The sequence below is a fragment of the Podarcis bocagei genome, assembly GCF_964188305.1.
Source record: "Podarcis bocagei genome assembly, chromosome: 14".
NCBI lineage: Eukaryota > Metazoa > Chordata > Lepidosauria > Squamata > Lacertidae > Podarcis > Podarcis bocagei.
In genome coordinates this window covers 28,111,623-28,132,555 of record NC_138139.1, presented here as the reverse complement: position 1 = coordinate 28,132,555, position 20,933 = coordinate 28,111,623, and the positions used below count along the sequence as shown (strand labels likewise).

General features: G+C 51.2%; 1 protein-coding gene across 1 annotated transcript; it reads right to left on the bottom strand.

Moving 5' to 3' along the window:
- Positions 1 to 3,459: 3,459 nt before the first annotated feature.
- Positions 3,460 to 20,714, bottom strand: SKOR1 (SKI family transcriptional corepressor 1; the record flags this gene model as incomplete). Its single annotated transcript, XM_081169280.1, has 8 exons — positions 3,460 to 3,881; positions 6,205 to 6,270; positions 7,686 to 7,760; positions 9,905 to 9,979; positions 11,416 to 11,487; positions 14,576 to 14,683; positions 15,317 to 15,416; positions 18,738 to 20,714. The coding sequence occupies 8 exons, from the start codon at positions 20,712 to 20,714 to the stop codon at positions 3,784 to 3,786; spliced, it is 2,571 nt and encodes an 856-aa protein (XP_081025406.1). The 3' UTR covers positions 3,460 to 3,783.
- Positions 20,715 to 20,933: the final 219 nt, after the last annotated feature.

The following is a 20,933-nucleotide window of genomic DNA, read 5'->3' as shown; positions in this document are numbered from 1 at the left end:
GAGAGAGTGTCAGGCCATGGCTGTTCAGAAATTAGAAAAATGAACTCTGCACATGCTCAAAGGCTCTTTCCATCACACATCCCTGCAGCAAGCCCAGCTTTCGCCAAGGGGCCCAGGGCTTAAAATATGCTGCGGCTTGGTTCAAATTAAGCTGTGAGAGGAAGACTAGGAAGTAAGTAGCGGGAACCAAAGAGAAGCTGTGGCTCAGTGGGGGAGCAACTACCTTCTCTCTGAACATCCCTGGTTCAATCCGCAATGGAGTCTTTTCACTTTTGCCCTCCCATCAGATGTCAAGGAGATAAAGAACTACGCAACTTTTAGAAGACACCTGAAGGCAAGCCTGAATAGGGAAGTTTTTAAATGTTTGATATTTTATTATTTTTTATATTTTGCTGGAAGCCGACCAGAGTGGCTAGGGAAACACACAAGGTGGTATTATATTATTATTAATTATTATTATTATTATTATTATTATTATTATTATTATTATTATTATTACTACTATTATTACTACTACTACTACTACGACTACTAGTATTAATCTCACCCAGGGGATCCGATTCTGGCGCCCTCTGCTGGCCAAAGGAAGAATCGCGAGCGCTTGAGGAATTGCTCTAAGCAGGAAAGGCGGCTGTTCTCATGTTTCTTTTAATTCGTGTCTAACAGGGAGGTTTGGGGAGGGGCAGCAATCCGATGCTGCAGAAAAGGAGGAGATTGCAAGGAGGCAGATATGAGCACAGGGCTCCAGGCAGGAGATCTCTTATATTTGTTCCCCAGGAGCTGCGAACATAGGCGCCGACTCCATGGGGCTTGAGGGGGCCGAGCCCCCTCAAAAATTCGTTTGGGGGGGCTCTGCCCCCCCAATAATCTCCGGCGTCCCTCCAGCAGAGCGCCATCGCCGCCCCTCCCCCAGCCCAAAATGCACAGGGTCGGGCTGCATGCCTCCTGCCCTCCCTCCCGAGCAAAAGCTCCACCCAATTTCCTTCGGAGCTGATTAATAGGCGCAGCACGCTCTCCCCTATTCGCTCACGAGGAGGCGGCGCTACCTTATTTGCATATTCATGAGCTCATTTATTATTCATGAGCTGTCCCGGCCCCCCCCCCAATATTTTTTATAAGTCCGCGTCCCTGGCTGCGAACAAGCAAATGTGGAAGGAAATAAATAAAGTGGTTTAGGATCGTCTGAGGCAGATTATCCGGTTTGGCCCAGGAGAATGCAACACAGATCACTGGTCCATCTAGCTCAGCATTGTCTACACGGACTGGCAGCTGCTGTCAAGCATTTTCAGACAAGTAACACTCCAAGCCTTACCCGTAGATGAGGTCGATTGAACCTGGGGCAAAGCAGACGCTCAGCACTGAGCTGCAGGCCTTTCCCATGACCTCCCCCGGCAGCTGCTCACCCAGACGCAGCTCAGACAGAGCTGCGGACTTGGCTTACTAGCTGGTCAAACTGGAGATTCCTGCAAACCAGCCAGCACCTAAGGGCCACAGCTCAGTGGTAGAGCACCTGTTCTGCATGCAGAACGTCGCAGGCCCAATCTTCTGTATCTCCAGGTAAAGCTGCAAAAGTCTGCGGCCTGAAAACCTGGAAAGCCTTTGTCAGCCAATGTGGGCAATATTGAGCTATAACGGTAAAGGGACCCCTCCATTAGGTCCAGTCGTGGCCGACTCTGGGGTTGCGGCGCTCATCTCGCTTTATTGGCCGAGGGAGCCGGCATACAGCTTCCGGGTCATGTGGCCAGCATGACTAAGCCGCTTCTGGCGAACCAGAGCAGCGCACAGAAATGCCGTTTACCTTCCCGCCAGAGCAGTACCTATTTATCTACTTGCACTTCGTGCTTTCAAATTGCTAGGTTGGCAGGAGCAGGGACTGAGCAATGGGAGCACACCCCGTCGCAGGGATTTGAACCGCCAACCTTCTGATCAGCAAGCCCTAGGCTCTGTGGTTTAACCCACATCTATTGAGCTGGATGTGTGCTAACTCAGTCTAAAGAAGACTCCTCTATTCCTGTTTAAACCTGCCCTTGATAGGAAGGCTGAAATCCTATTTGATCTTTACAGGAATCATAGAATTATAGACTTGGAAAGGACTCATCATCAAGTCCAACCTCCTGCAATGCAGGGGTCACAGCTTAAGGAAGGACCTCAGCTCAGGGCAGGATTAGGCCCCAGATTCAGTCCCTGGCAAGATTTCCAGGGAGGACTGGGAGAGACTCCTGTCTGAAACTCTAGAGAGAGCTGCTGCCTGTCAGTGTGGACTCAACTGAGCTTGATGGACCATTGCTCTGGCTCAGTATTCAGCTTGAAACGTCAGGCTTCAAGCAGGGGTGCTGTCAAGGCAAGACTTTGGAGGAGTCTCCCGGCTACATGAGCTGGAGGGCCCCGAAATGCCACAAGGAAGTGATGGGGAACCCTCACTCCTTAAAAGAGGGGTCCCGCGTAAATTCACCAAGTCCAGCCAGGGGTGCCAACTTGAATAAAATATTGGGGGAGGGCAGGTAAGCCCCACCCCACATAATCGATCACATGACGCAGTGCACACACAGTATTTGAATGGCAAGGCCCATCAACTTGGGGGGGACCTGGCCCCCTCAAATATTTCATTGGGGGCCCGAAAACCCCTAGGTCCCTAGGAACTGACTCCTATGAGTCCAGCATCTAAAATGACCTCACAGCTCCACCGCTGCAAGGAAGCCTTAATTGATGATGAAAAACTGTTGCCCATATTTTGCAAAGAGAGAGAGAGACCATTTCAGACGCTCAGAACTTCGATCAGGTCTCTCCTCCCGCCCCCAATAATAAATCCATCACCGATCACTTGTGGCTTTTCGAAGTTCGCTGCTTTGTTCAAAAGTCGAATTTTATTAAACAAGAACCAAACAAAAACGGGGGGGGGGGACAAAACCCAAAAACGAACACCTGACAAATTTTCTCCGGGAACAACTGGGGGGGGGGGGAAGAGTCTGTTCTGGGAGCGGCCGACGCTGGCGATTATTTTTGGGGGGCGGGGGCGCCAGGCGTATGTCCCGATCGCCGGCCTCTGTCTTTAAAGTGCTGTTATACATCAACAGTTTACAAGAGATGATGGTCGAGGGGGCTGGGAACATAAATAAATATACAGAATAAATAAACCAGCAAATAAATAAATAAAGAATCGTAACGAATACTGGACGGGGGGAGTCGGGGAAATCACAGTACGCTTCTTCTATCCATTGCACATCGCCACTTGGAAGCCCCCCTCCCCAGACCAAGTCTGTGCCAGGGTGGAGAGGCGTGGACCCAAAAAGTGGAAGAGGATGGAGAGAGAGAGAGAGGGAGGAGGCGGCCGGCCAAGGAACTGGGCTGGGCGGAGCGGGGCGCTGGTGTGACTCCCCGTCTCACACTCCCCCCCCCCAAGTCAAAGGAGCTCTCCTCCGCCCCCTCTCCCGCCTTCCTTACCCTCCACCCTCTCCGAGGTCTTTTCAGTCTGCCTGTGGTCCCGATGCCATCGGCGGAACAATCCGACGCAGCCTCTATTTACACGACGGGGGCGGGGAATGGAGCGCAGGTCACTCCGGATTCCCTCGCCTGTCTTATTTACACAGCTCTGCTTCTTTCGATTCAGGCATGGCTTAGTGTCTCGCGGGCGTCCTCCCCGTCCAGGATTTCTTGAGTGTGAGTTTGTGTGGCACGCACGCCCCTTCCCTCCCCACCCATCCCGCTTCCACGCTTCTATAGCAGCGACGGCTTCGGCCTCAGACTTTTGCGGGGAGGGAGGGCGCTGGATGTGGGGAGGGTCGCTCACTGGGGCAGCAAAGGAGGCTTGAAGGAACAGTTCCCGGTGCAGTGGCGGGGAGTCAGCATTTTGCAGGAGAAGTGGTGCAGCGCGTCGTGGGCCTCTGTGGAGCGGGATGCAGGAGAGAGAGAGAGAGAGAGAGAGAGAGAGAGAGAGAGAGAGAGAGAGAGAGAGTCAAACGCAATATAAGTCGTCACACACGCCAATCCCCCGCGCTCCAACACTAATTTTTCATCGGTGAAAACGGGATGTTAAAATCCATGTTTTGTTTGCTGCTTTATTTCGAAAAATTTATACGCCGCTTGATTGAAAAAGCAAATCTGAAAGCAGTTTACAAAAAGGATAAAACAATGTAATTTTCAATAAGAAAAACTAACAACAACGTTTAAAAGTTTCACAAAGTTAAAACAATAGACTGCATTTCAGTGGGTTTGATTCTATGAATATGTGGCGAAGCACAGATTAAAACTCTTTGACAGCTGAGTGTTGTTGTTGGGGGGGGGGGGAATCTTGACACATTGACTAGGCACCCTCAGAGCCAGAGGTAATGCAATATGGGGTGAGGGACCTTCTATCTTCCCAAAATTCCCAAAGCAACTGAGCATCCAGGAACCCCATTGCACACACCCTTAGGGCCCCAAACCCTTCAAGATCACAGCCAGGGAGGCTTAATCTTCTTGAGGTCCATGCAATCTGGAGGTGGAGTGGCTCCACTCTTGTCCTTCAGCCCAGACACTAAGATCTAGCTCTGAGGTTCCGTTCTGGCAGTTCCGTCACTGAGAGAAGTGAGGTTACAGGGAACCAGGCAGAGGGCCTCCTTGGTAGTGGCTCCTGCCCTGTGGAATGCCCTCCCACCAGATGTCAAACAGATAAACAATCATTTGACTTTTAGAAGACATTTGAAGGCAGCCCTGCTAAGGGAAGTTTTTTTACATTTGATGTTGTATTGTGTTTTAATTTGTTGAAAGTCGCCCAGAGTGACTGGGGGGCCCAGTCAGATGGGCAGCATATAAATAAGTTATTATTATTATCTTCATCTTCGTCATCGTCAACAACCATACATCCCTTTTAAATCTTACCTCTGGGCTTTATTAAAATATTACTTATATTTTTATTGTTATTATTATTAATAACCTGGCTTGAAAATGTATCAAACCACCCTCCCTCTCTGTATCTTCACCTCCAAGAAACCACAGAAACTTGGAAGGAGGAAAAAAGAGGCATAAATGCCTTATACTTTCTTAACAGGGGTAATCCTATATGTTGGTTTAGGGCCAACTTGGTGCCCTCCAGGAGTTTTTGACCGCAACTCAGCAGGCTGGGGCTGATGAGAGTTGTTGCTCAAAACACCTAGAGGGCACCAGGTTGCCAAAGACTGCTTGCCTGGACAAATGCACACCCTGGTGAGTTCAGTGGGGCTTTACTTCCAGATAAGTGGATAAGAGATCGTGGCCTTCAAATGTCACTGAAATCTGTGGCACTTGCTTGCGAGTAATTGTGCATAGAATGGAGCTGCTTATTGCCCAAATGAAATGAGCCTTAGAAACAAGCTGACCCGCCCTGATTGATTGATTGATTGATTGATTGATTAGCTGCATTTATATCCCACCTTTCCTCCAATGAACTCAAGGTGGTGTACATGGTTTCCTCCCCCCCCCCCAATTTAAACCTCACAACAATCCTGTGAGGTAGATTAGGCAGTGTCTGACCCAAAGTCACGCAGTGAGCTTCATGCCCAAGTGGGGATTTGAACCCCTGTCTCCCAGGTCCTAATCCAACGTTAGTTCCTTTGTGGGCTGTTCAAAGGGAGACAGAGACCATCAATTTGTGAGGCACTTTGACTAATGAAAAGGTCCCATACACAAGATTGATGCCTATTGCACCTATTCTGCTCCAAACAAGCCCCTGAGCATAATCTGTGCCAGTGTGGTGCAGTGGTTAGAGTCCTGGACTAGGAGACCAGGGTTCAGATCCTTACACACAGCCATGTAGGTCACTGAGTAACCTTGGGCCAGTCACCATCTCTCAGCCTACCTTACCTTACAAGCTTGTTGTGAGGATAAAATGGGGAGGAGAACTATATTCTGCATATGCTGGAAGCTGCCCAGGGTGGCTGGGGAAACCCAGTCAGATGGATGGTGTACAAATAATGTTGTTGTTGCTGTTGTTTGTCCAGCTTCTTGGAGCAAAGATGGGAGATAATTTAAATGGATCTGATGATGCTGACAATATGATAATATACATATCAGTACACTCAAGATACTGCTGTTGCTATTGAGTAACTACATTGATACAGATGAGGGGAGTCCCTTCCTGTGAGACGTATTTGCAGAGACCTGAAACTCTGACAATGCATAAAATACAGATGATACCGCCCCACCAAACCAGCAGTTTGAGGGGGAAGTTTCCCCGCATTTCCAACCAACCTTTTAGCTTCTGCTGAATGGCGTAGCGAGCTTTCCTTTCTTGGTCCAACTCATTGCACAGGGTATCTGGAAAGAAAAGAGGAGAGTGGGTGGGTGGAGATTTGGGAGAGGGGATGAAAGGGTATTTGATCCACACACAGCCTGTCTGGCCACACTGCCTTTCATCTCTCAAGGCCCCAATAATCTGCTTTCCTTTACACTGTAGTTTTTGGACTACAACTCCCATCATCCCTAGCTAGCCGGACCAATGGTTAGTCCAACTGTAGTCCAAAAACAGACCCAAGTTTGGAAAACACTGCCTTACAATATGCTTTTGACAGCTCAGCCAGAAAGGGGACAAGAATCCTGCATTTCACTCTGTGACCCCAAAAGAAAGTGAAAGGCAACAACTGTTGAAGTTTTTAAGGTGGCTGGAGAGAGGCTTTGCTAAGGCTTACTGTAGCAGCAAACAATTTGCGAGGAGGGTTGGACATTCTAACTTACTGCAGCAAAAGCAATGCCATGTTGCTCTGGAAAAGGGTCTAGCTCAGCAGTCGAGCATCCTCCTTGCATGCAAAACATCCCAGATTCGATCCCCATGGCATCTCCAGGTAGGACCAGGAAGTCCTCTGTCTAATCAACCTGGAGAGCCACTGCCAAGCAGTGTCAGCAAAACTGAACTAGTTGTATTCCCTCCCCACCTTTTTTTGTCATTGTTGCTATACATTGGAAATCAACAAACCTATATTTATATTAAAAACATCCCTGAGCTACATCATGATGGACCCATGGGCTGACTCTGCATAAGGCTGCTCCCTATGAGTTTTAGGAGCTTAAAGAAAATGTTGGAATGCGCTGGTCTCTGACCCACAGCAATCCTGTGGAGGGGGAGCGATCTGAAGCAAGTCTTGGAAACAAGCAGAAACACTTAGGTGGTCACATATTATTAGGAGCATCCTACTGTCTTAGACCCATTGGTCCCTCTAGCTCAGTATTGTCTACATGAGCTGGCAGAAGAAGAAGAAGAAGAAGAAGAAGAAGAAGAAGAAGAAGAAGAAGAAGAAGAAGAAGAAGAAGTAGTTTGGATTTGATATCCCGCTTTATCACTACCCTAAGGAGTCTCCAAGCGGCTAACAATCTCCTTTCCCTTCCTCCCTCACAACAAACACTCTGTGAGGTGAGTGGGGCTGAGAGACTTCAAAGAAGTGTGAGGAGCCCAAGGTCACCCAGCAGCTGCATGTGGAGGAGCGGGGAAGCGAACCCGGTTCCCCAGATTACGAGTCCACCGCTCTTAACCACTACACCACACTGGCTCTCCAGGGTCCCAGGCAGGGAGACTCTGCCACTGAGCCACAATTCCACTATTATTTATCGTCGTCGTCATCCTTTAGCAAACAGAAAGGGAAGGGTGGCTTCTCCTAGTTTGGCTTTACTGGCGAGCTCTGGCTTGGGTAATTATGGGGTACGAGAGGGAGGAGGAGGAGGGAAAATCATCCCCTTACCCCGCACAATTTGCAGCTGCTGCACCATTTCTTCGCGGTAGGCCAGTTCCCTCTTCATCTGGTCTTGAAAGTTATCTGTGGGGTTTAAAAAGGGATCTGTTACTCCCGCGAAAAAAGGAAATCCGGCGAAGCGAACATATACAAATGCTGTTCCAGCGTTTCTGAATGTATCAATCCGGATTAACTGCAGACCCCCGCCACAATCCAAAAGACACAGAAACAATTTCAGACATGCTTTTTCGTTTATAGGTTTTCATTTAAACTGGCTTCTTTTTTCCGTTTAAAAGTGCAAAAGCACCCCCCCTTCCATATGCAGTGGTACCTCCGGTTTGTATTAATCTGGATTAATTGGTGGTTTCCTTTCCCCGTCCTGCCCCGCTTCTCCCACAATAAAAAAACAAAACAATTTCAAAAGTGTCTTTTCCTTTAATCTCCCCTCCCCATTTCAACGTTTATTTTTCAGGAACAAACACTCCCGTATTAATCCGGATTAATTAATGAGGTTTACTCGCACAATCAATCAAGAATACAGAGAAAGCGTTTCAGAGGCGCTTTTTCTTCTAATTCCGGGTTCATTCTCGCTCTGAGCTCCCCCGCTGTCCTTTAAAGGAATCTTGGCGTCTGACCTCCCTTAAAAGACAATGTGTGAAGCGGGGCGGAGGAGCAGCCGCTCTTGTAAACGAGCGAACAGTTTTGAAAGCGGTTGTGAAGACAAAAGCTAAGGAGGTCTGGGCGACCTTGAAGACCGGGCCCAAATCCAGACCCCCTCCTCTGCCCGAGACCCTTCTCCGTCCCCGCCCAGCTAGGCTTGAAAAGTTGGAGAAAAGTCTGGGTGGAGTATCTAATAGTCGCACCCGCCTTGCAGCGACCTCGCTATAGGAGTCCGCAACCCGAATCAAACACCCTTCGAAATGCATGGACTGAGTGACACTTCCTCCATCTTTAAGATTTCTCAAACAGAATAATTGAAGGGCGATGGATGAATTGAGGAATGCGCGCTCCATATGCATGAAAACTGATTTTCAGTCCTTTTGCTATTATTATTATTATTATTATTATTATTATTATTATTATTATTATTACCCTCCCTTCATCGTAGCTGTTTACAATAATTTTAAACTTCATAATTATAACGAGTTTGAAATTCTTTACGCTCGTAATTTATGAGGATAGGAGTAGACCTGCTATTTTAGAGGGCAAGACAAGATTTAATTCCAGTTCAGCTACAGATTAAACACCCGACCAGGATGACGTTCTCCACACCCTTCAATAACATCGATATCTCGGTTACTCGGGAGTGAGTCAAATTAATTTCCATGGAACCCACTTCCTAGCACTGAGGGCGTTTCATGGGAATTACTCCCAGGTAAAGAGGATTGTGTGCTGGGAATGAATGGAAGAGGAGATTCCCCCCCCCTCTCTCCTCCAATTCCCCCTGCCTTTCGGGGTGGGAAATCCAGGTACCTCCAAAGAATCCGCCTTACAGATACAGCAGTTCGGCTCAAAACCATTCGAGCCAAGCAGAAACTCTGCAAAGGCGCGAAAGAGTTAACCTATAAATTAGCAAATTAATAATCGATCGGCTGCTTCAGCCACGGCAAGAGCGCGGAATATCAGATATCAATTCCTGGCGCCTTCAATTGGCTGAAGGGTTTTAATTTCTGCTTTCCAACTAAACTCCGATTTCCCCTAAAGATGCTGAGAGCTTGCCAGTCAGCTCGGTGTTATTTGGACCGGACTTGGAAAGGGTTGCGCTCAACTGCAAAGGGCAGGCAAAGACCCATTTGGGCAAGTACGCCAATGCAAACTTCGCAAGCGAACCCCGCATTTAGTCTTCAAAACCCACAACTAAATTTTATTAGGACCGACCGAAAGGTTACAAAACAGTGGCGAGCTTCAGTGTTCTCCAGAACTCTTCATCAGGTACAATGCAAGATTGCCTAGTGAAGAATTCTGGAGAACTCCAAAGCTTCCGCACTCTTTCCTAAAATGTTCGTTGTTCCTAATAAAGGTATCGCTCTATTTGTGGATTTTAGAGGTTTCTTTGCTTATGGACCAACGTGTCTCCCTTGGCCTTTTGCGTACATTTTAATCGTATGGTCAACAATCCATTAATTGCAATCCGCTCCATGCGATTTCGCCCTTATAAAATGTTTCATTTGCAATTGTTGTAGAAACAGCGGCCCTTTACAGAGACTTAAGGAAGGCGGTGGATATACCTTTCAGACTTTGGAATTCCCGTTCCAGTTTTTTCCTCAGCTCCATTTGCTCCATGAGGAGTTTTTGCAACTCATCTGTGAAGAAAATAATATTGGGTTGAGCCCAGAGGGAGAGTTGGGGTAGATGGACCCCAGTCCTCTCGTTTCCCCATGGGGAATCATATAATTGTAGAGCTGGAAGGAACCTCAAGGGTCATCCAGTCCAACCCTAATATAAGAGATTTTATTAGAGAGAGAAAAAGAGAGAGGGGGGAGAGATTGGCAGCTAGGGCATTTTAATTCGTCAAAAAGCTATTCTATTAATTTCGGGTTGTTGCTATTTTAAAAGAAAACAAAATCAAAACAAATACACCAATGCATCTTCACTACCAGCGCAATCCAACGCCTGTTTACTCAGAAGTAAGCCCCTTGATTCCTAGGTCAGCAGGCTTCCTTGAACCCAAGCTGCAAATCTGGGCTGGGGAGGTAAAGATCCTCCTTCCAGATGCGCCCTGACCCGGTGAGGAACCACTGATCTCACTCTCCTGCTTGGATACTGACAAAAGACCCTTTAAATCTCTCCATTCCATACCACAGCAGAAACCCATAGCGAGGCTGTCAATGCGCATTATGAAGGGGCTCCCACCGCCGCCGCCCCAGAGATGGATAGATAGATCTAGAAATTAGGTTCGATGGGCAACAGATCTCGAGGAATGGCTGCTAATACGTCCCTCTCAAATCTACATTAAGACAGGCAGGCGAGCCAACAGGGTCTCTTGACCTAGAAACGTGAATGAAAAACGGGGGGGGGGGGTAGCGAAATGCGGGAGGGAGCGCGTTTGCTTCATCTGGTGACTGAAGAGCGAGGGAGACGTTTGGGCTACGGAGTGTAGACAAGAGAGACTGGATGTAGGCAGACGACGGGAAAAGAGAGAGAGTTTTCCTAAATAACAAGGCATGTATTTAATAAGAAAAGAAGAGCTACAGTCTCTCCCGGGTCTGGTGCCCGGTCAGTTGGTTAATGTAAGAGGAGTCTGCTGGATCAGGCCCATCTAGTCCAGCATCCTGATCTCACAATTGCCAACCAGATTCAGAAGCATTGCTGCCTCCAAATGTGGAGGAAGAATATAGTCATTGTGGCTGGCAGTCACCGATTAGCCCTCTCCTCCATGAATTTATCCAGTCCTCTTTAAAGTCATCTAGGTTGGTGACCATCACTTCCTCCAGTGGCAGTGAGTTCCACAGTTTAACTGCACGCTGCGCGAAGAAGCACTTCGGTTGGACTCCAGCAGGCTGGGGCTGATGGGAGCTGTAGTCCAACAACATCGAGAGGGCACCAGGGTGGGGGGAAACTGAGCTAGAGGATAACAGGGGGGGAGGTCCGGGAGGGAGAATCGCTGTGGATTAGCCCTTTGTGAAAGTTATCCTTAGATGCTTCCCACTGTCCTCGACCTTCTTTGCACAGGCCCCGCTCCTCTCCTCTCCCCGCCCCCTTCCCTTATCCAGCAAAACCACCAAAAAGGCGCTCTTACCTCTCGCCAGGTTCCCAATATCTTTCTCCCCCAGTTGAGTCCCAGTGACGTCAATGCTGACCACCTCGTCTCCTGTGCCCAGGAAAGAGGAAAGGCAAAGGGTGAGAGCTGATTCCGCCCCCGCACCCCAAAACGCACACAAACCCTGGCAAGGGCACGAGAGGAGCCAAGTGTAGGGGGACCCCCCCCCCATCATCTGTCCTTGGCGGGCAGTAGCAATGGACAACTTGGAGGAAACAAAAGTAGAGATGCAGTTGGTGGAGATTATCATACATTTGATAATCAAAGTTACTGTGAGACCCTGAGTCCTTCTCGACATTTGTGCACATGTTGAAAGAAAAGTCCCTCCAATATCACGCGATGACATGCACGTGTGGACGGGCAGAAATTGGCCTAACAGCAAGAGCTTCGCGTAACCTGTCACGGCCTCAGACACCAGGCAGAGCCAGTTCAGGCATTCAAGAGCGGAGCTGTCAAGTGATGCTCACGCACGTGTGAACTCAGCCTTCCTAGCATTGCCATCGCTTCCAGGCACACCGCGCTTGTACCCGGTCGCTAACATCTCCCCTGGGTCCTGCTAGGCTTGTCGTACCTCCTTTTTACCTACTCTGTATGTTATAGTATAGAGCCTTAAAGCGTGTAACAGCTGATTTTAGAAGTCTGTCACAAACCCGGCAGAAGTGGGAGCACATTTACTGGACACTTTAGTCCTCGTCTGAAAAAATGGGCATAATGGCGACATCTCTCACACACCGCTAGTCACACGACCAAACGTAACAAAGATGGCTTTGAAAAGGCAAAAGTGACATACAGCTTAGAAATCCCATCCGCCTCCTTCCTTGTAGACTCAGTTTGCGCTTAGCATCAGCCCCACACACCACCCAACCATAGACATGTGTGAATGGCCGTTCACAGATCTAAACGCCACCCACAAGATTTGCATACTGCGCCAAACGCTGGGTGCTACTAATTGCACATTAAGGTTAGACAATGCAAACGACCAGCGTTCCTACGTCAACCAGACCGCAACTTAAGCGGTTTCCGGATCCTTGGGGTGGGACCTTAAGGTGTACTCAGCCGGAGAGTAAGCCCCGCCGAGTCCAATGGCTTACTCATTGGCACCTTTCATTTAAGGTGGGGGGGGGCGATTTCCAAGGAAGCCCACAGACAGTCCCGGGACTGAGTCTCGAGTAAACCGGGCTGTTGTTGCAAAGGGGCTGAGAAAGACTCTGGAAGGAGAAAGCATCGAAACAGCCTCGCGAGGGGATCCAGGTGTCACCCTCCTGAATTAACTACCGACTGAAAATTTCAAGAGGGCGGTTTGGCTGGGGGTGGAGGCCAGAGCAGCCGCCGCCCTTGAATGGAAACCAAGCGGTTTCTTCCCAGCCAAATCCCGCTGCTTCTTTGCGCGGAAAATTTATCACCGAAATTACAGAGAAGCGTGGAAGGTGTCGGGAAGGGAGACAGCGAGGAGTCCCAGCCCCCCTTCCCCCGTTTAAGGAGGCCTTGATTTGTAACATCTCGCTATACCGTCACCATTCCTTCGTTCTCTCTCTCTCTTCCTAACTTCAACTTTAAATATTTATTTACCATGTAATGGGGGGGGGGAGCAAACCTCTCATTGAGATCTCCAATACACCTGGCGTGTCTTCTCCTCTTTTAAACTGGGAGGGCTGCCTTATATTATTTAACTATGGTCCAATATATCAGTTCTGAAAAAAGATTAACTGTGCTCACATGGGCGTAGCTAAGCGGGGGCAGGGAGACGTTGCCCGCCCGCCCCAAAATCAAGTAAATCAATAAAAATATTTAACTAACTGTTGTTCTGCCCCTTTTAAAAAAAGGCCCCACTCCCAATAAATCCTGGCTCACGTCTTTCCCCCCTCCGCCACACGCACGTTTACTTCCGAGAAGTTTCATTCGTGCTACGTTACACATTGAACTTTAGACCGAAGCCCTGGGACGGGTGGAGTTATATACCCATTAAAGTAGCCCTAAAGCAGCCTTGGCCAACCTGGCGACCCCCGCCCTCAACTGATTTCAACTACAACTCCCATCAGTTCCAGCATTATATAGCTCTGCTGGGTGGCGGGAATTGTAGTTCAAAGCAGCTGAAGTTGTTAAGAAGACGGGGGGAACCCCATGATTTACTTGGGAAGTCAATATTAGCCACTATTGACACGAAGGGTTGTTTCCAATGCCAGTTCGACTCAAGAGTTGACCCACTTAAATTAATGAGCATGGCTAATTTTGGTCCATTCATCTCAGTGTGTCTGCTGTGCGTAGGACTTTGTTGAATACAGCTCCTAAGTTAACACTCCTTTCACTGCCATTGAGTACATAGTAAAATGCTTCCGCTCACAGCTATTTCTCTCCCAGTCCGTTAACAGAATATGAGTGGGAACTACTGCAAAGTTTTCACTTACAAAGCCCATATCCGTGTACAGAGGCTCAGTGAAACCTCTGGCCAGAACAGGACTCATAGCAGACCCGGTTGTCTTGACGCTCCCTTTTATTTATTTAAGTTTGTGGTCGTCTTAGGGCAGCCAGATGTTTCGGTCCAAGAGTCCCACCATGACTGCTTGAGGATGGTGGGACTTGAGGTCCAAAACATCTGGAGAGGACCAAGCCCAGAAAGGCTTTTTTAAGGGGCTGTAACTCCAGAAGTCGCAGCAAATCTAGGCACCGAGTCTTTCGCTATCAGCATCAACCAACCCTTCTCTTCCAGTTGTGAAGGAATTTGTTCTTATCTCGGTCAAGGGATGGCAATGAGGGCATATCCCAGCGAATTTCGGCCACCAGGAGGCCTCCTTTGGTTGAAGGTGAACCTGGCCATTAGCCAACGGGGACAACTGGCCTGGCCGGATGGCTAAGCACCTCCAAGAGCAGGGGGCACAGCCTGGAATCCTCTGATCCACCTCCTATGCTCCGCTACTTCTGCAGGGTAGGTCTCCGAGGCAAGAGGTGCCTTTAAGAACACCTTTGCTAACCTGGTGTCCTCCAGTTGTTTTGGATTGCAACTCACATCAGCCCCAGCCAGTAGGGCCGTAGGAAGTTGGGAGGTGATGCAGCCCACAAAACCTGGAGGCCACCAGGTTGGGAAAGGACTGGTTTCAGGACCGCCCACCCTCCTTTTTCCAAAGTCAGCACATCATTTTACCTCGGTCGGTGTGGGCTGGGCTGGGCTGAGAGACGCTCCTTTGGTTCTGATAGGATTTCTTGCTCTCCAAATCCTCAGCTGTCGAATGATTGTCTTCTTTATCTGGTTCTTAGAGCGAATAAACCGATTTTGCAGCACAGGCAACGAAAGTATGAGCCTGATATATCCTTAATTACATAATTAAGGACAAAGTCCTCGTTAAAGCCTTCTTAGGGGACAGCCTAATCGCCTTGCCGAGGAAAGGAGCTTGCTCCTTGGGAAGCTTTTATCCCACCAGTTTTCTAACCACCCCCCCCTCCACCGACTCCTTCCTCAAGCAGCGTTCCCAGCTGCCCTCCTTCTATGGGGTGGGGGTGGGCGCGCGGCGTCGGCTGCGCTTCAAAGAAGTGGGCTTTGCAGAGTCTCTCCTTTGGAGAGTTGAAAACATTGCAATACGACCCCCGGAAAGAGCATGCTTGATTAAACGCCTGCAGGGCATAGTCTATTTTCTCCCTCCCCCCGCCCCACAAATAAATAAATAAAGTCAATAGCAGTATTAGATAAACAATATTGGCAGGTGAAAGTTTTGTTTTTTAAAAAAATGACCCCTGGTTTATTTGAAACGTCTGGCCAAATATTACTTTTTTAAGGAAGTGGAAACGTTTTGACATCAATTCAGGCAATTATTAAGACTTTTGGAATAAAACAAAAATCCTGCCCCTGATGCTTCAAAGTATCTCTAGGCACGTGGTTCATACTTACCATTCCTCTCCGGAGTGCAGAGGTAAGGGGTTGTCTGGGGCCCCAGAGGGGTGCTGGCTTTGAGAGCTTGCGACCGATCCTCTCTGTCTTGCGGATACACCTGCGAAAGAAACAGCGCAACAGTTACATTTATTATTATTTTTCCCATGCTCCACTGTTTATTTTTTATTCTATTTGTTAATTAATGTTATGCCGCCGTGGGAAAATCTCTCTGAAAGGAAATAAGTGAGACCCCCCCCCCAAAAAAAGCGTTCCAAACGCTGCCAAATTTGAAACTCTTCGTTGTCCCCCGCCCAGCTTTTCCGAAAACAAGACCCCGCTCCAGCTCAACTCAGAAAACTAATTGTCCATTGGGGGAGAGGGAAAGGAATGGGGGGTTTTCGGCGGCTGTGTGTGTAAAAGGTCTCTTGTCCAGCACAGAAAAGCCACTTCAGCTGCGATTTTCTTAGAGGTATTTTTATTGGGGACGGTAGAGGAAAATTAGCCCCCTTCAAAGTCAGCCTTGGAACTCAAGAGTTTTTCAAAGCCTGCAAGCTTCTCTCCCCTCTGACCTGCACACCCCCGGCATCACCCCCCACCTTCCCTTTCTCAGCTCCTCAAATCTAGCAGTACTTTAATTCTATCAGCTTCAGCCAATAGATCCGGGGGTGGAGGGAGTGACGACTCTTCCTAGGTAATCCGTGTCCTTATAGTTCCCAGGGGTCGTGCCTGAAACACTTCGTGTCTAAAGAGTGTGGGGACCCAGGAAGCTGTGGCGGTGGGTGGGGGTGGATTTAGGGAGGATTCATGCTGGTGATCCAGTCTCATCGGAGGTAGTTAAAATGGGGAGGGAGAGGGAGAGAAAGACCTACTTCCTAATATTGAAAGGAAAACTCTCCTTTTCAGCTAAGCGAGACACCGCTCTCCTCCCACCCCACAGAAAACGGGCTGAGGGGGGGGGAGGGAGTCGTCGCTGTGGCAGTCCCTTGACCCCTACCCGTATTGTATTATCTCGATTAGCGTCCCCTCGCTTATTCCTAGCGTCGATAACTCTCCCTCTTGTCAACTGTTTTGCGTGGAATGAGGACTAGAAACTTGCGTTGCCTCGTTCCACGCGCATAGCCGATCCACTCTGCGTCTCTTGACTGAGGACTGCGCTCCGACTTTTAGGGTCTTTGCAAGTGGGTCAGTTCATACAACAGCGGGCAGTCCCTGCCTTCACTCAGCCTAGTCTACCTCACAGGGTTGTTGTTGGCATTAAATGGGGGGGGGGGAAGAACCATGTACCACACCTGGAGCCCCTTGGAGGAAAAGGTGCGCCAGAAACTCGGTAAATAAATAAACAATGATTTAAAAACTCTCTGTGGGGAGAGCGCTTCCTTCCCAAATCCCTTTGATTCGAAGCGTCTTTCCAAACGCTGCCTTGGTGCGCCCCTTTGGCTGTTGCCGGAGCAACCTGGTTCAAAGCCACCGCCTCTGCCATAGAGAAATTGGGGCGGGCGAGGCAAGCCCTCTGGGCTTCTTATTAATTAGATGCCTGCTATGGCATCTGCCCCTCAATTCCGGGAGAGATGGGGCCCACCAGCCGGTCTTCCGACGTCCGGAAGCAGCTTTAACTCAACTCCCAACCTTCCCGGCGCTGCGAGCTGGGATCTGTCCACGGTGCTGAAGACAGCGCAAGGGCTGCGCGGTGCTTTCGCAGCATTTGAGGTCTTTTGGCAACGGGTGGGATGCACACTTCCAAATCCGAGCCCTAAATTAACGGAACTGGAAAGGTTTTGACACTTCGGCTGCGATCAGGGTCAACCCGCCGCCTTCTCCCAGCCCAGGCAGGTACAGTCATGGAGAATCGTATCACGTGGTTCAGGGCTGGCCTGGCTCAAGCCTCTACGCCCACGGATATCCCATCAATGCGTTATTAAGAGTGCAGAGTTAGGAGGGTCTCACTAACTTGTGCTGAGTTTGCCCAGGGACATGGAAAGCTGTTTCATACCAAGTCAGGTCATTGGCTCATCTAGCTCAGTATTACTTGCACTGACTGGCAGCGGCTCTCCAGGGTTGAGAAACGGGGATCTCTCCTAGCTTTACCTGGAGGTCCCGGGATTTGACCTGAGACCTTCTGCATGCAAAACAGGTCTTCTAGACTACCCCTGAGCTACGGCCCGGCCCTTCTCCTGAAAATGTGGGAAGTAATTTGCAACTAAAGTGGGGGCACTTGGACCAGCATCCTTTGCTTGCCTGACCTGTCTTTTTTAAAAAAAATATTAATAATTCCACAACCTACTCGAGCAGATAATAAAAATAAAAAACCTCTCAGACTTCTTTTCAATCCGCAACTGAAAGCCATTCGGTCGCACGCAATTAAGTTTTACTCAGAGCAGACCCATTGAAATGAATGGACCTATGTTAGTCGTGTTCATTAATTTTCATGGGTCTGCTCTGACGAGGACTGGTGCTGGATCCAACCATTGGTTTCTGACCTCCTTCCTCTCTCCCTTGGAAGAGTCTCCCCGCATCCCAGTCTCCCCCAGGCGACTTTTATCCGAGTTCAGTAAAACCTTGCGCTCCTGCAGTGTCAGATTAAGAGGCCCTTAGCATTTAGAAGATTATGATGCACCCCTCCAGTCTAGTATGTAATTCAGAATAAAAACAATACTAAAAGCGGGCGAAGTGCGCGTAGTGGGATGAAAGAAAGTCTAACAAAGTTATGCTTTTCCCCGACCACAGACAACCAATTCGGTGCGTTGTTTTTTTTTTTTAAATCAAATGTCAAATTCTTAAAAATAAAATATCGGTTTGTGAGCGCGTGTCCCCGTTCTGCTGGTGCCCCAAGCACGTGCTTGGTGTGTCTATTGGGAAATCCAGAGCTGCACTCGCGAGCAAAACCTCGGAGCTCAGGGTCACTCTTTCCTCTTACTCTTGGTCTTCAATCTAGACCAGAGATGACTCAGACTCCCAATTGTTTAACAAACTACAAACGGTCCGTCTTCCCACCTGCCTGCTTATATCAAGTAACGGGGTGGAGGAGGGCAGGGGGTCCTTATCGGGCAGGACTGCAAGCTCCCGTCTGATTAGGAACATGCATTGCTGGGCTGAACCTCGGCTCCCAGCCTCCCTACTTCTTAGCCACTATTTTGCGCAAAGGTTATGGAAAATCAGCAAGAATAACGAAGCAGAAGGTCCCACAAGCCCGAGGTCCTGTCCTAAACCATCCACCCACCTGCATCTGGCGGCCACGGCTGGGCGAAAGTCTCTCAATAACACCCCCTGCTGCGCGCGCGACCTCCCACTCCGGCGCTGGAGAGCCGCCCAGACCTAGTTCTGAGCGACCCACGCTCTCTCCGTCGTGGTGGAATTCGGGGCGAGGACGGGAGGGGCAGGAACTGGCATCGCCGCCCTTGGTTCCCACCCCGCTTCCCGATATCACCCACCCTCCTCGCACCTCATAGCCGCCCCTGCTGTTGCTCCTGGCCTGGGGGCTCCCTTCGGGCTCCAGGGCCTTCTCCGCAGGCTTCCCCGCGGCCGCCAGGGCGCCGACGCTGCCAACGGCTGCAAGAGGCTCCTCGGTCTCGGTCAAGAGAAGCTGCTGGGGCGGAGAGGCTTCCTCCGCTTCCTCGACGGGCACCTCTTCCTCGTCCTCGTCCTCGGGAAAGCGGTTGGATTCGACGTCCACCTCGGGCTCCTCCACCGTGTCGTTGCCCGGAGAGAGGGAGCGGTAGCTGGAGCTACCCTCGCTGAGGAAGTCCGGTGAGAGGTAGCCCGGGCAGCCGGTGGGGCCTCCGTAGGCCTCGCGGGTCCCGTAGAGCTTGGCTATGCTCTCCGCGTCTTTCACGACGGGGCGGAAGGCCGACAGGTAGCTGCCTTTCCTGGGCAGGGGCAGCGGGGGCAGCAAGGCTTCGTCCCCGGAGCGCTCCTCCTCCCCGACGGCCGCAGCTCTGGAGAGGGCGCTGGAGCAGCGCTCGCCGTCGGCGGCCCCAGAGCCCGAGCCTTCCTGTGGGGTGGCGCTGCTGCGCTCGCTGCCCGACGGCTCCGACCCTTCCAGCTCCACGTGGCCGTGGCTCCGCAGGCCTAGAGGCTCTACTGCGGCGGCTGCGGCGGCTGCGGCCGCGGCTACAACAACCGCCGTGGCGGCCGCCTTGGCCTGGCTCTGGGCCGGGTAGGGCGGCACCGGGAGGCTCCCGGAGGCCGGCCAGAACATGGGGAAGGACGGGTAGACTCCGCTGTCCTTAGCCGAGCCCCCCGGCTGCTGCTGAGGTTGGGGCGGGTGGGGGTGCGGCGGCCCCCAAAACATGCCCTGCGGCAAAGCACCGGCTTTGACCTGGTCGCCCCCTCCGGCGCCTCCCAGGGAATCGTCCTGCTTTTTGGGGCACAGCCCGAAAGCGGCGGCGGGGAAGCCGTAGGGGGGCGGGAAGAGAGGCGGCGGCAGCTTCTGCAGCATACCGAAGCCCTTGCTGGGCACCGGGATGACCGGGTAGCTTCGCACGGCGGCGGCCGGCCCGTGCGCCCCCGCGGGCAAGCCCATCCCGCCGCGCTCCCCGGGCTGCTCCTCGGCGCCGCTGCAGCGCAGGCTCTTGTGCACCGGGGGCAGGTCTGTGGAGGAGGGCGGCGGCGGATGAAGGGCGCTCTTGGCCGCATGGGAGGCGCTTCCGCCGCCGCCGCCGCCCGCCCCGTGTAAGGAGAAGGTCCGCTTGCGAGTGCCGCCGTTGAACATGGCCTTGACGTCCTCCCAGGCGTGGCTGAGGTCGTCGGTGGCCGTCTTGTCGCTGAGCTTGAGGTGGCGGCGCCACGAGTTGAAGTTGGCGGCGTCGGGCTGCGTGTACTTGGCCTCGGGGGTGCGGTGGGAGTGGAAGATGAACTTGTTGGGCGAGAAGTACATGCTGCAGTAGCTGCACTTGATGCACTTGGCCCGCGAGCTGTTGTAGCGGGCCGGGATGAAGCTGCCGCGCGAGCCCCAGGCGCACTCGTGCACCACGTCGAAGGCGAAGTTCTCCGGCAGCTTGGGCGGCTTGTGCTCGCCCAGGAAGGACTTGCAAAGGCGCTCGGCTTCCCGCTTGGTGATCATGCCGCAGCGCCGCGAGGAGATGGGCATGGCACCGGCCCGACGGAGAATCTCCAGCTGCACCGGGGTGCACTGCACGCAGGTGATCCCCAGCGCGACCCGACGGTTGTGGATCTCATTGTAGCTGTAGTTCTTGAGCAGCGTGTTGGAGATCTGCGCCAGGCACAGGCGCTCCTGCCCGTCGATGACGAGCGACACGATGGGCACGCCATACAAGGAGGTCTCCCCGACTTGGTTGGGCTTCAGGGGGCTGGCGCCCGAGTAAGGCTGCAGCTCCTGCTTGGAGTGGGGCGAGGAGGAGGAGGAGGAGCCAGAGTCTCTCCCAGTTCCCAGCTGACTGGCGGCGGCCAGCGACTCCATCTCCCCCCCAGACGGCCAAGCTCCTGCGAAGGAAGAAGGAGAAGAAGAAGAAGCACTCAGGACGGGAGGAGGCTGCCAACATTTTCTTACGAAGTGGTGGGGTGGCGGCGAGGAGGGGGAAGCCGCGGCTTGGGGAGGGGGCTGGGCGGGGGAGACTCGACCCCCAGAAGCCCAGAGGCTCACCGTCGAGGCAAGAGCCGTCGCCGGAAAGAAATGAGG